General features: G+C 43.0%; 1 protein-coding gene across 1 annotated transcript in view; it reads left to right on the forward strand.

Annotated features, from left to right (window-relative positions):
- Positions 1 to 670, forward strand: part of LOC129463749 (protein mono-ADP-ribosyltransferase PARP4-like) — a 67,209-nt gene extending 66,539 nt beyond the window's left edge. Inside the window, 1 exon segment of the mRNA XM_063618508.1 lies at positions 351 to 670. Coding sequence (XP_063474578.1) covers positions 351 to 546 — 196 coding nt within the window. The 3' untranslated portion in view covers positions 547 to 670.
- Positions 671 to 13,864: the final 13,194 nt, after the last annotated feature.

Here is a 13,864-nt window from a genome sequence, read left to right on the forward strand (position 1 = left end):
GTTTGTGCGTGAAGAATGGATAGGATTTAGATTGAGAAGCATGGAAAGGGGACAACCATAAAGAGCAGTAGAGAGGCTGGAACCTGAGCTGTCCTGTAGGCAGCACGGATGCCTGGAGGCACGTGGAAGCCAGGAAGTGGTGGGCACAGGACACTTGACAATGCAGTGCATAAGCTCAAGGTCAGACGGGTAGAAGAACTTCCGTAAGATGTCAAGGAAAACTGCTTTTATTAAATATCTCAATTTTTGGCAGAATCATTTTGTCTGATATAATGTGATGGGTTTAGTACCACATTACATTTCACATGTTATATTCTGAAATCTGAAACATTTATTTTTTTTAAATCTAGGAATATTCCCTGGGCTTTTGAGGCAATAAAGAAAGCAAGTGAATGGGTAAGAAGAACTGAAGGACAGTACCCATCTATCTGCCCACGGCTTGAACTGGGGAAAGACTGGGACTCTGCCACCAAGCAGTTGCTGGGACTCCAGCCCATAAACACTGTGTCCCCTCTTCACAGAGTTCTCCATTACAGTCAAGGCTAAGTCAAATGAAACTGAATTTTAAACTTTTTGCATGCTTTTATGTAGAAAATAATCAAATGATAATAGATACTTATAATGAAACTGGATTAAGGTTTTATTCAGTGTAGCAATTAGTGTCTTTAAAAATAAAGTGGAAGCAGAATTACTTTAATCAACTAACAAGCAATAATGAAACTTAAAATATTTCAGTTTTCTGTCTCATTTGTTGTTGTTGTTGTTTTATTTTTTATGTTTTTTATTTTTTTGAGACGAAGTTTTGCTCTTGTTGCTCAGACTGGAGTGCAATGGCGTGATCTCAGCTCACTGCAATCTCTGCCTCCTGGGTACAAGCAATGCTCCTGCCTCAGCCTCCTGAGTAGCTGGGATTACAGGCGCGTGCCACCATGCCCTGCTAATTTTTTGTATTTTTAGTAGAGACAGGATTTCACCAGGTTGCCCAGGCTGGTCTTGAACTCCTGATCTCAGGTGATCCACCCGCCTTGGCCTCCCAAATTGCTGGGATTACAGGCATGAGCCACTGCACCTGGCCTGTTGTTGTTGTTTTAGAGATGGTCTCAGTCTATCTCCCAGGCTGGAGTGTGGTGGTGAGATCATACCTCACTGCGGCCTCAAACTCCTGGGCTCAAAGGATAGTCCCGCCTCAGCCTCCCAATTAATTGAGACTACAGGCATGTGCCACCACACCCAGCTAATTTTGGGGTGTACTTTTTGTAGAGATGGGTCTTGCTATGCTGCCTAGGCTGGTCTTGAATTCCTGGCCTCAAGCAATCCTCCCACCTCAGCCTCTGAATGTGTTGGGATTACGGGCGTAAGCCTCTGCACCCAGCCAGTGTTTCAGAGCTTTATGGTGATGAGACATGCTTCTGGATGGTCCTGGGAGCCTGTGTCCTTCTCACATTCAGGAGTCCAGTGGAAAGCTGGCTCAGCTGGACTGAGCAAGCTGAGAAGAAACATAGTCTTTTGTAGGGGATCTGTCAGGGTGGTGGGAGAAATTATAAAAATTAAGTTGTAGGAAATAGACACAAAACTTCTTGGAAGGCTGGGAGGTTTGCATAGCTTCAGCAAAAGATTTGGCTGAGGCAGCTGAATTCTCTTAAAAGCTTAGGGTGTAGATACATAGGAATGTAGAGGAGTTTATCTAAATAGCTTGTTTACTCATGTGGTCCTAAAACAGACCTCTGATCATTTGCGGGCGCATGACTGCTCTCTACTCAGGAGGTCAGCAATGTTAATTACCCTCTAGTGGTGTGGTGTTTACTTGAGACCTTTGTCATTAAATCTGTACTGAATAAATGCCTGGAGCCCCAGCCTGACAGGGTTGTGCCTGCTGACTCTTTACAGCACCCTCCTCAGTGTCTGGGAGCTGCCTGGTCCCCTACCCCACTCTTTCATGTGATACCTGTGTCTGAGTGCATTTCTTCATCTGTCATGCAGCCAGGGTCTGCAGGTTGGACCCAGCAAGTTATTGACACACTTTGAAAATTATACAGGATCGGTTGTTGAGTTGGATATTTTAGTCAACATTTATTAAGCCCATGCCTCAGCAGTAGTTGACTTTTGCCTAAAGGGAGAGAAAGAAATTCTAGTTTTCCCAAACATCCAAGGCTCCAAACAAAACATACTGAATCAAGATTTCCAGAAGAAAGTCCTGGCAACTTGGATATTTAATAGGTGCTCCAGGTTATCAAGCACATTAGAACACAATGGCCCAGGTGCTGTATCTCAAAGTGTGAGTCTGTGGACTGGCATTGTCTGCCTCACTCAGGAACTCATCAAGAGAGGCAGAATCTCTGGTCCTGTTTGAGACTGTTGAATCAGAAGCTGCATTTTATTTAGCAAGGCCTCCAGGTAACTCCTGTGCAGGTTTATAGTTGAAGGGCTAGTGGAATGTGGTGGCAGGAACATATTTGGTGCTTGTTCAGAGCCTTGTTTTAAGAACCTTCGATGCTTGTGCCCAGTGGAGCATCCCATCAGTCCAATTGTTGGGAGGAAAGCTGAGGCAAGACTTGCTAGTCTGACATAATATGAAAAGAGCCTTGGAACATGTCCTGGTTCCAGAGTTTAAAACTTCTTGTGGCCTATGTGCCACCAGGCTCTGTGCTTAAGGGTGGAAGGCTGCCCCGCTGTACTACAACCTAAGTCCGGGGCATAAAACCGCTCATGGCTTGGATGGAATCCAGGACTCAGGACATAAAACCCCTCATGGCCTCTGGTATGTGTCCAGACTTGCTGACTCCTTGCTTCTTGCTCTCCCAGGATCATAAATTGATTGTATCTTGAGGTAGAAGGAAATGTTCAACATTATCTCGAGTAGCAGCACATGTTCCATATGCTTCAAAGAAAATGCTAGACCGACATAGCTATAAACTAAACACTTGATGTGACTGCTTCCTTTCGACCAGCACATCCTCACCACCTGCTTCTTTGTTTAATCACCAATAAATGGTGTGGGCTCCCAGAGTTCGGGGCCTTCACAGCGTCTATACTAGCGTTGGCCCCCTGGACCCACTTTGTGTACTATTAGCTTGTCTTGTCTCATTCCTTTGATTCCACCGGACTTTGTAGCCCCCACAGCCTGGTGTTGGGTTTGATCACCCCAACACCAATGTGGCTATTTGTGACTGCCTTTGTTTTATAATATTTTTATTATTCACCTTGTACAGATGAAGACTTCTAGCTGTAGAGGCCAAAGGGGCCACACTGCAGGTAGAGCAGGCATTCACTAAGGTATTTGTGATCCTGAGGGGCAGCTCCCACCCTTGGCTGCCTGGGTGCTTCTTTCCAGACCAACTGTCTTGTGACATCCCCTTAGGCACCCAGCACAGGCTGCTGTCTGATTTAGAACTGAGCCTGTTCAGTTGATGGCTCAGCGCAGGCCTCTAAAAAAGCAAGCCTGATGTGGGTTAGTACCTCTGTGGTTGGCTTACTTATTTGGTGTTCATTTTTTCAGTTTTCAGAAAGGTCTGTTGAAGTGCTGCTGGTGGCCATAGCATTGATGTGCAGGGGAGGTTTTTGATCTGTGAGCTTTCTAAGGGACAACTGCTAAGCCGCACTGATACCTTGAGCCCCTTTCCTTCGGAACAATGTAGAGCCCAGTTCATGGCTCCCAGAAGTTTAGGTCCAGTAATTTGGCTGCAGGCCGAGAGAACGGGAGGCTGCAGACTTGGACTAATGGTGAACTCTTGCCTCCCGCCAGGGATATGTGGTGCCTGTCAGAAGCTCCAGAGAGCTGCCTTCCATGAGACCAGCAGAAGAGTGGGTAAATATGAAGTCCAATCCCACTATCCAGGCTGCCATTGACCTCATGGCAGGGGCTGCAGGTACAGTCCTATGCCTCATAACCATGTTTCTGTTGGTGATGGACAGTGTATCTGATGGTGGTCCCGTGAGATTATACCATCTTTAACTGTACCTTTTCTGTATTTATATACGTTTAGATACACCAATACCACTGTGTTACAGTTGCCTATAGTATCCAATACAGTAACATGCTGTACAGGTGTGTAGCCTTGAGCAACAGGCCATACTGTATAGCCTAGGTGTGGAGTAGGCTATGCCATCTAGGGTCGGGTGTGTATGCTCTATGATAGCACAATGATGACATTGTGTAATGACACATTTTTCAGAACACGTCCCGGTCATTAAGAAATGCCTAAGTATAATCCCAGAGAAAACCCAGTCTTCTCTCTTCCTCAAGTACCTTCTAAATGAGATCAAATGAAAGTGGTATGAAAACATTACCTTTCTCCCTCCAGAAGCGATGGGCTTTACCTTTGGGATGAATCCATTTGATGGAAGTGTGGTATTGTTCAGAGTGTGGCAGAAGGTAGAGGAGTGTCCATTATTGCTAACACCTTGTGAGTCAGGGTGAGGGGAGGAATGTGCCCAGTACAGCTGGAAAACAGCTCAGAGGTGAAGCCCCTTGTCCATTGTCACCTGGCTGGGATAGGCAGGTGACGTGGTTCTTCACTTCAAGCCTGGCAGTCGTCAGAGCCCTTGTAGTGCAAAAATAACACCATAGCATCTCCCAGGAAACATCACTTACTGTCCCGGCTAGTGTTGGGAAAGAAAGGAGGACACTCTTTAGAAATGTCTTTTACAATGAGACTGATAATGGACTGTGTCTTAGAGCCGTGAAAGGAAAGGAGAAGTTGTAGGATTTCCTGGGAATGTCAGCTAACCTGAGCCTAGGGGCCTGAGCCCAAGGGCAGACTGAGGCTCCCCTGGCACAGGGAGGTGCTGCCTGTGACAAGGGGGTAGTGCTGGCACAGTGCAGGCTACTCCCTGCTCCTCCTGCTTGAACGTGCAGGAAGGGCAGGACCCTCGGGCTGAGGCACAGGCAGAAGGGGAAGTGCATGGTGGTAATTTAGTTCTCCAGAGTCCAGAAGTAGGAGGAGAGGTTGGAATGCTGATTGCCCAAAGGGAAACCCTGGACCACCCTGGCCTCCCACAGGACTCTCATAGTAATTGCGGCTCCCTGCAGTGGGGAGGCCAGAAGGAGTGTTGCCCAATGCTGTCCTTATCCAGTCCACGCCCACCCACAACCAACAGATGAGTATGGTCATGAGTGTGGTCACCTCATCAGTCATTTGCTCAATTGTGAAAAAGAAATTGTTCAGAGAAGAGTAAAGTGTTTTTCCATGAGCCAAAGGTCGGCCAAGGTATGCTAATGAGGAGGACTGGAGACAGCACGTCACAGACACTGATAAGGAGCACTGGGCAAGGGCACTTCTCCCAGGGCAGAGCCCACAGGGAGCGTCCTGGCACCAGACGCTCAGGGAACTGAAAGCTGGCAGGGGCCCACCCAGTAGTCTCTTGCCCACTATGTGCCTTTAGGCTACAGCCTCCCAGGCCCCGTTCCCCCTCCCCGCCCTGTGCCACACTGGGGAGGATGCTGACCCTGAGAATGGTGCAACCATCTGCCTGCCCCTGGCCACCTCTCACCAGCACGTGAATGCTCTTGGGCTCAGTTCTGTCTCTGCAGTAGGAGGGTGTTTAGCCACATGAGAGAGTCTTACCTTTTGACATTTTATGTCTTCCAGTCTGTCAAAGATCTAGAACATATTGTGATAGAATTAAAAAGTTTACTTTTGGCTGGGCAAGGTTGCTCAAGCCTGTAATCTCAGCACTTTGGGAGGCGGAGGCGGGTGGATCACTTGAGGTCAGGAGTTCAAGACCAGCCTGGCCAATACAGTGAAACCCCACCTCTATTAAAAATACAAAAATTAGCCAGATGTGGTGGTACATGCCTGTAATCCCAGTTACTCAGGAGGCTGAGGCAGGAGAATTGCTCGAACCCAGAATGCAGAGGTTGAAGTGAGCGAAGATTGTGCCATTACACTCCAGCCTGGGTGACAGAGCGAGAATCCATCTTAAAAAAAAAAAGAGTTTACCTTTTCCTATTTATGTGCATACAGGTATTTGGGTACCACATTTGTAATATACAGTGAGTTTGAAAGATAGAAATTGTAACAGTGTGGTTGGGAGCCAGGTGTGTAAGCCATTTGCAGGTGGGCATGTTTTGAACATGTATTGGGCCCTTATATGTACAATCTCTGTGATCCATCATTACTGTTCATTTCTTCCAGGAGAGGAATGACACACTTCTCCATTTAATTGCCAAATTATCTCCAATTCTGAATCAGTGGAATATAATTTAACATGATTTTACCATGATTGAGTCATTCTCTCCCAGGTACTGCTGGGCTAGGATAAAATGAGATCTGAATTACATTAAAATAATTAATTATTCCAAGAGAATGTTTTAAGTGGGTGCGTAATTTAGATAACCTAGATGCAGATAAGCTGAATAAAGAATTTAATCCAGCACATTCATATTTTAACTTGATCATCAGCAATGGGAGTTTGAAACCCAATTGCAGCTGCAGGTCCCACACAACTGAATTCGGTTCCTTGTGCATAGCAGTGTTCGCTGGAGATGCCTGGAGGTCTGAAGCTGTGCCCTTTTATAGGCAGGAATTCCACCAGGATGGGTATAGCTTGTTTTTTTTTAAAGGCTTTGGACTGGATACGATTGCCCAAGACAGTGTAGACAGCGAGGAGGGCTGAGCATGAATGGGATGACCTACCAGCACAAAAAGGGCAGGCAGGAAGGCAGTAAAGAAACGAGCAGGGCCCAAACCAGGAGAGTGTGGCATGCCACCATGGAGACTGAACCGAAGCAAAACCACGGGCGACTGTAGTGCTGTTCCCTGTTGAAGGAGAGACACTCTACTACAGAAGACCTGGACTTCAGTTCGGTTCAGTTTCCTTAGCAAAGGACAAAATGGGGAGAGAAGACAGGGAATCAGGGAAGAAAAAGTCATTCACTTATGTGAGGCAAACATCGCATGCAGTCGTACCAACCAACTAAACATGATAAGCTACAAAGAACTATGGTTTTCGCTGCTCTCAAAACACTATTGAGATTACCAAGTTTTAAGCTTATTTCAAGATTATTTATAGGTGATTCCCCAACTGGGAAAGTCATTTCTGAATTTCTTTTCTTCTAAAATAGATCTAGAAAAATTAACAAACTTTATTCCAGTTAGAAAGTTTGGGATGTACTGCTTCAGCCCCTGTCCTAAGGAAATTATCAAGCCTGGAGGGTGGGGTGCTATCAACTGCCTGCCACCGTGTTACCTTCTGGCATCCAGAAGCTTCCCTGTGCCAGATGGAGCCACCAATGTGGGGAGGAGAGCACAGAGCAGAGAATCCACAGAAACCATACCTGCAGGGAGCAAACACCATCACACCCCACTGCTGTGAATGCAAATGCATTTACCTATTTTTACCATCTCTCTCAGAATGTTGAATCTATTCTGGGGTTAGACAAGCTCCCAGACTTACCTGCTATGTTTAATGAAAACATGGTAAAGGAAGAATCTGGGCTATTAAAATACTTCAGAATGAGAAAGTTGAAAAAAGAAAAAAAGACATAGATCGTGTTTGGCCTGTCTTCTCCCCACCGTTAAGGGGTTGCCACTCAGCTGGAGGCCTGCTGGTTTGTGTGGGCCAGCCCTCGACACTTCAGTGACCAAACGAAATACAACCCTCACTAGGGCTTCCTGTACTTGGCAAGACCCAGGGGTAGACCTGGGCTACCAAACAAAACTTTGTGTTCTTAGAGCCTTGGAAAAAGAGCTTTGACAGTTTCTGCAAAGAACTCTATTCCGCAGCATTAGCATTTCTATTTTTACCTGCCTGCAGCCATTACTACATTGACCTCTGGAAATGTCACATCAGCTGTTCTCGAGATAAAATACCATTTGCTATTTTTTTTTCTCTAGGCCCTGTCCCTTTGATGTTAAGTGGTGGAGGGAGTTGGCGGGATTTGCCTCTGGCTTGCGGTATAACCAGTGGATTGTATCAAATCCAGAATTCAAGTTCTTTCCATGTCTGGAAAACAGGCAGGATTTATCAGAACCTTTATAAATGTTGTGAAAAATGAAGGTGAATCAACACCTGTTTTTCCAGCATCTAGTATACATCTTAAAATCTGAGATATGAACTTCTCCGTTTTGATTGTAAAAAGAGAACAGTAACACAGAAACTTTGTGTCCCAAATAGAGCACAGATACCGTCTATTACTCATAGTAATCCTCCCTTAAATTTGTGTAACATGTAAAGTTTTACAAAGTACTTATACCTCCCTTATCTAATTCAATCTTCGTAACCACCCTGGGCAGTACTAATATTGTAAACCAGTCTCCAACCTCAAGGTTGGTGCTCTTGCCACTGCCCAGGTGAAGCTGCAAAGCTGTGGCCACCTCTGTCTCCATGGTTGCATCTGTCTGGCCGTCTCAGGCCTCAACTCTGCCCCATCCATATACTAAGAGTTAACCAAGCATGGAATTGGGGTATGTTACCTGAGCATCAGTCAGTTTCGCCAGGAGACCTGATGCTTGTCCTTGTTTCTGTTGGTCTATTTAGGGAAAGCTGGCAATGCGTCCTTCCATGACTTGTTGGTTTTTAGCACTCTTGTCTGGATTTGCATGTGTAAGTATACCTGTGCTATGCAGCTGCGTGGGTGTCCCCAAAGGAGGGATTGTTGCAGTCTTTGATTGCCCTTTTGTCTTCTAGGAATAATGGCCTTATATTCTGGACTGAAACCTACTATGATTCGAGCATTCCCTGACAATGGAGCACTCCTTTTGGCCTATGAATATACCAGGAAGTTGATGATGAGCCAGCTGGAAGCATACTGAAGTGTCTTGGAGGGCCTGAGCCAAGCACAGGTGTTTGAGGACTACAGTTCATCTCAGGGTTTCTTGTAGTACAAGACCAGAGTGAAGTTATTCTGATTTCTTGGGAATTTTGCTTTTTTGTCTTCCCTTATACCCTACATCTTAAATTGTATGGAAGAACCCCTATTTTGCATCATGTCATTTCTGCCCATAATTGTACTGAAATAGAGAAGTCACTGCTCTTTCCCTCGGTAAAATAGAGAGTGGTCAGTAGCCTTATGCACCTAATTCAAAAGACGAGTACAGTTCTGTCAGGGCTTTTACATAAACCTCTACTTGCCCATGCAATTTGGACAGTTATGTGTTGAAGGAAATACAGTTTGGTTCCATGTTTATTTCAAATATTACCAGAAAAACCCAGAGGTGATCATTTCTCATGAAGATGCTTACAAATGGTTGCTTAACCCATTCTAGATGTAGGATCTGCTTAATGTGTGTACTATTCTAAGTAGTTGATTTTTTTTTAGTATGGAGTCTCACTCTCTTGCCCAGTCTGGAGTGCAGTGGCGCAGTCTCGGCTCACTGCAACCTCAGCCTCCTGGGTTCAAGCAATTCTCCTGCCTTAGCCTCCAGAGTAAGTGGGATTACAGGGGTGCACTACCACACCTGGCTAATTTTTGTATTTTTAGTACAGACAGGGTTTCACCATGTTGGTCAGGCTGGCCTCGAACTCCTGACCTCGTGATCCAAGCGCTTCGGCCTCCCAAAGTGCTGGGATTACAAGCATGAGCCACTGCACCTGGCCAAATAAAACATATTTTTAACCAATGAAAATTAAGGACAAAGAAGAGCATTCCTTATAGAATGATAAAGGGCACAATTCAACCAGAAGACTTAGCCTACATATGTACACACCCAACATTGGAGCACCCAAATTCATAAAACAAGTTTTTCTTGGCCTACAAAAAGATTTAGACACACACTAATAGCAGGAGACTTCAACAACCCACTGACAGCAATAGACAGATCATTGAGACAGAAAACTAACAAACTCTGTACTTGCACTTGACAGTTGACCAACTGGACCTGATAGACATCTACAGAACACTTTGCCCAACAAACAAAGAAGATACATTCTCATGTGCACACAGAACATATTCTAAAATCAACCACATGCTTGGCCATAAAGCAAGCCTCAATAAATTCAAAAAGTTTGAAATCATACCAAGCACACACTCTGACCACAGTGAGACAAAAATAGAAATCAGTATCAAGAAGATCTCTCAAAACTACATAAATAGATGGTAATTACATAATTTGCTCCTGAATAACTCCTGGGTGAAAATCTAAATTAAGGCAGAAATAAAAAAATTCTTTGCAATTAATGAAAATAGGGACACAACATACCAGAATCTCTGGGATGCAGCTAAAGCAGTGTTAAGAGGAAAGTTTATAGCACTAAATGCCTTCATCAGGAAGTTAGAAATATCTCAAATTAACTTTCCTACTTTGCACTTAAGGGAACTAGAAAAAAAGAATAAACTAACTCCAAAGCTGGCAGAGGAGAAATAACTAAAATTAGAGAAGCACTGAATGAAGTGCTTTTTGAAGTGCTGTGTTTTTTTTTAGACTAGATGCAAAAATCCACACAAAAGATCAATGAAACCAATAATTAGTTTTTCAAAAAATAAACAAGATGGATAGCCTGATAGCTAAACAAAGAAAGAAAGAGAAGAGCCAAATAAGTACAATCATAAATGACAAAGATGACATTACAAACAATCCCACAGAAATACAAAAGATCCTCAGAGAATACTATAAACAACTCTATGCACACAAATTAGATAATCTAGAGGAAATGGATAAATTCCTGGAAACATACAGTCTCCAAAGACTGAACTAGAAAGAGATTGAAACCTTAAATAGACAAATACCGAGTTCCAAAATCAAATCATTAATACAAAATCTACCAACAAGGAAAAGCCCTGGACCAGATGAAGCAACAGCTGAATTCTACCAGATGTACAAAGAACTGGTACTAGTTGTATTGAAACTATTCCAAAAAACTGAGGATGAGGGGCTCCTCCCTAACTCAGTCTGTGAAGCTAGCAATAGCCTAATACCAAAATCTGGCAGCGAAACACACAAAAAGAAAACTTCAGGCCAATTACTCTGATTAACGTAGACACAAAAATTCTTAACCAAATACTAGGAAACAGAATCCAGCAGCACATTGATAAGTTAATACACCACAATCAAGAAGGCTTCAGTACAGGGATACAAGGCTGGTTCAACATACACAAATCAATAAATGTGATTCACCACATAAACAGAACTGAAAGCAAAAGCCATATCGTCATCTCAATAGATGTAGAAACAGCTTTTGATAAAATCCAACATCCCTTCACATTAAAAACCTCAACAGACTAGGCATCAAGGGAACACACCACAAAATAATAAGAGCCATCTATGACAAACTCACAGCCACCAACCTACTGAATGGGTAAAAGTTGGAACCAATCCCCATGAGAAATGGAGCAAGACAATGATGCCCACTCTCACCACTCCTATTCAACATAGCACTGGAAGTCCTACCTAGAGAACTCAGGCAGGAGAAAGAAAGAATAGGCATCCAAATAGGAAAAGAAGAAGTCAAACTATCTCTCTTTGCTGATGATATGATTCTATATCCAGAAAACCAAAGACTCTGCCAAAAGGCTACTAGAACTGATAAACAACTTTAGCAAAGTTTCAGGATAAAAAATCAATGTATAAAAATCAACAGCATTTCTATACACCAATAATGTCCAGGCTGAGAATTAAATCAAGAACAGAATCCCATTTACGGTACTGACAAAGAAAATGAAATAACTAGGAATACAGCTAACAAAGGATGTGAAAGATCTCTACAAGAACTACAAAACACTGCAGAAGGAAATCAGAGATAACACAATTAAATGGAAAAACAATTCATGCTCATGGATTGGAAGAATCAGTATCATTCAAATGGCCATACTGCCCAAAGCAATTGACAGATTCAGTGCTATTTCTATCAAACTACCAGTGTCATTCTTCACAGAATTAGAAAAAAGTATTCTAAAAGTCATATGAAACCAAAAGAGGCCTCAATAGCCTAAGCAAATCTAAGCAAAAGGGCAAAGCCAGAGGCTTCAAATTGTAAGGCTATAGTATCCAAAACAGCATGGTACTGGTACAAAAGCAGACATATAGACCAATGGAACAGAATAGAAAACCCAGAATAAAGCCTTACACTTACAACCACCTGATAATGCAAGGCTGACAAAAACGAGCAATGGGGAAAGGACTCCCTATTCAATAAATGGTGTTGGGGTACTGGCTAGCAATATGCAGAATAATGATACTGGACCCATACTTTTCATCATATACAAAAATTAACTGGAGATAGATTAAATATTTAAATGTAAGACCTCAAGTGATAAAAATCCTACAAGAAAACCTCAGAAATACCCTTCTTGACATTGGCCTTGGGAAAGAATTTTTAACTAAGTCCCCAAAAGCAATTGCAATAACAACAAAGATTGACAAGTGGGACCTAATAAAGCTAAAGCGCTTTGGCACAGCAAGAGAAATGATCGACAGAGCAAACAGATAACCCACAGAACAGGAGGAAACATCTGCAAACTATGCATCCAACAAAGGTCTAATATCCAGAATCTATAAGGAACTTACACAAATCCACATGCAGAAACCAAATAATCCCATTAAAAATGTGGAAAGAACATGACACATACTTCTCAAAAGAAGACATACAAGTGACCAATGAGCATCTGAAAAAATGCTTCACATCAGATTGTCAGAGAAGTGCAAATCAAAACCACAATGAGATACCCTCTCACACTAGTCAGAATGGCGATTAATAAAAAGTCAAAAACAACAGATGCTGGCAAGGCTGCAGAGAAAAGGGAATGTTTATACATTGTTGGTGGGAGTGTAAATTAGTTCAGCCACTGTGGAAAGCAGTCTGGAGATTTCTCAAAGAACTTAAAACAGAGCTACCATTTGACCTAGTAATCCCATTATTGGATATATACCCAACGGAAAAAAGACCATTCTACCAAAAGACACACACACTGATATGTGCTATTCACAATAGCAAAGATATGGAATCAACCTAGGTGCCCATCAGTGGTGGACTGGATAAAGAAAATGTGGTACATATACACGATGGAATTCTACACAGCCATAAAAGTGAGTGAAATCGTGCCTTTTGCAGCAACATAGACGGAGCTGGAGGCCATTATCCTAAGCAAATTAATGCAGGAACAGAAAACCAAATACCACATATTCTTACTTACAAGAGCTAAACAACAGGTACCCTTGGACATAAGGATGGGAACAATAGACACTGTGGACTACTAGAGGGGGATGGAGGGAGAGGGGTGCAGGTTGAAAAACTACCTATTAGGTACTATGCTCACTACCGGGGTGCAATATACTGATGTAACCAACTTGCACACATACCCCCTATATTTAAAATTAAAGCTAAAATTTTAAGACATGAGTATCATTCTGATCTAAGTTTCTTGAGTTGTTCAAAGAATCATTCATTTTGCATTCTAAGAAAGCAATACCCAAAGAGGCCTTAAATGAGTTTTCTTTGAATAAGCAAAAGCAGAATAGTGTGACAACTCATAATTTCCAGAAATTTTGGTGGGTCTTGGAGGTCTGGGGAAGAGAAACCTTAATAGTAATCTCCTTATTTCAAAAAGGGAAATTCTTAAAATAAAAAAGGGGGTTTCCTTCCTTCCTGTGTTTCTAGTATTGAAAAAGACAGATCGTAAACTTCACTGAGCCAGCTAAGTATTTTCCTCCCTATTCACCTAAACCCAGGACACAATCTGCCCTCTGTAGATTATCGCTGTGTGAATTCTAAAGGAAATAGTATAACCTATGTTGTGCCTACACATGCTTCTGTCATATGAATGGCGGGGCATAATATTAACACGAAAGAAATTTGAAAGCTTGTTCTATGATCTTTTCCTCAAAGAGGGACCCAGATCGGGGGAGTAAAGGAAAAAGGCCTTTAGTTGGGCTGCTGCACTGGCAGTTGGAAGCTTTTTTGGACAATTTAGAGGAGAAAAAATCACCTG

This window comes from Symphalangus syndactylus, chromosome 15 (genome assembly GCF_028878055.3).
Source record: "Symphalangus syndactylus isolate Jambi chromosome 15, NHGRI_mSymSyn1-v2.1_pri, whole genome shotgun sequence".
NCBI classification, from domain to species: Eukaryota; Metazoa; Chordata; class Mammalia; order Primates; family Hylobatidae; genus Symphalangus; species Symphalangus syndactylus.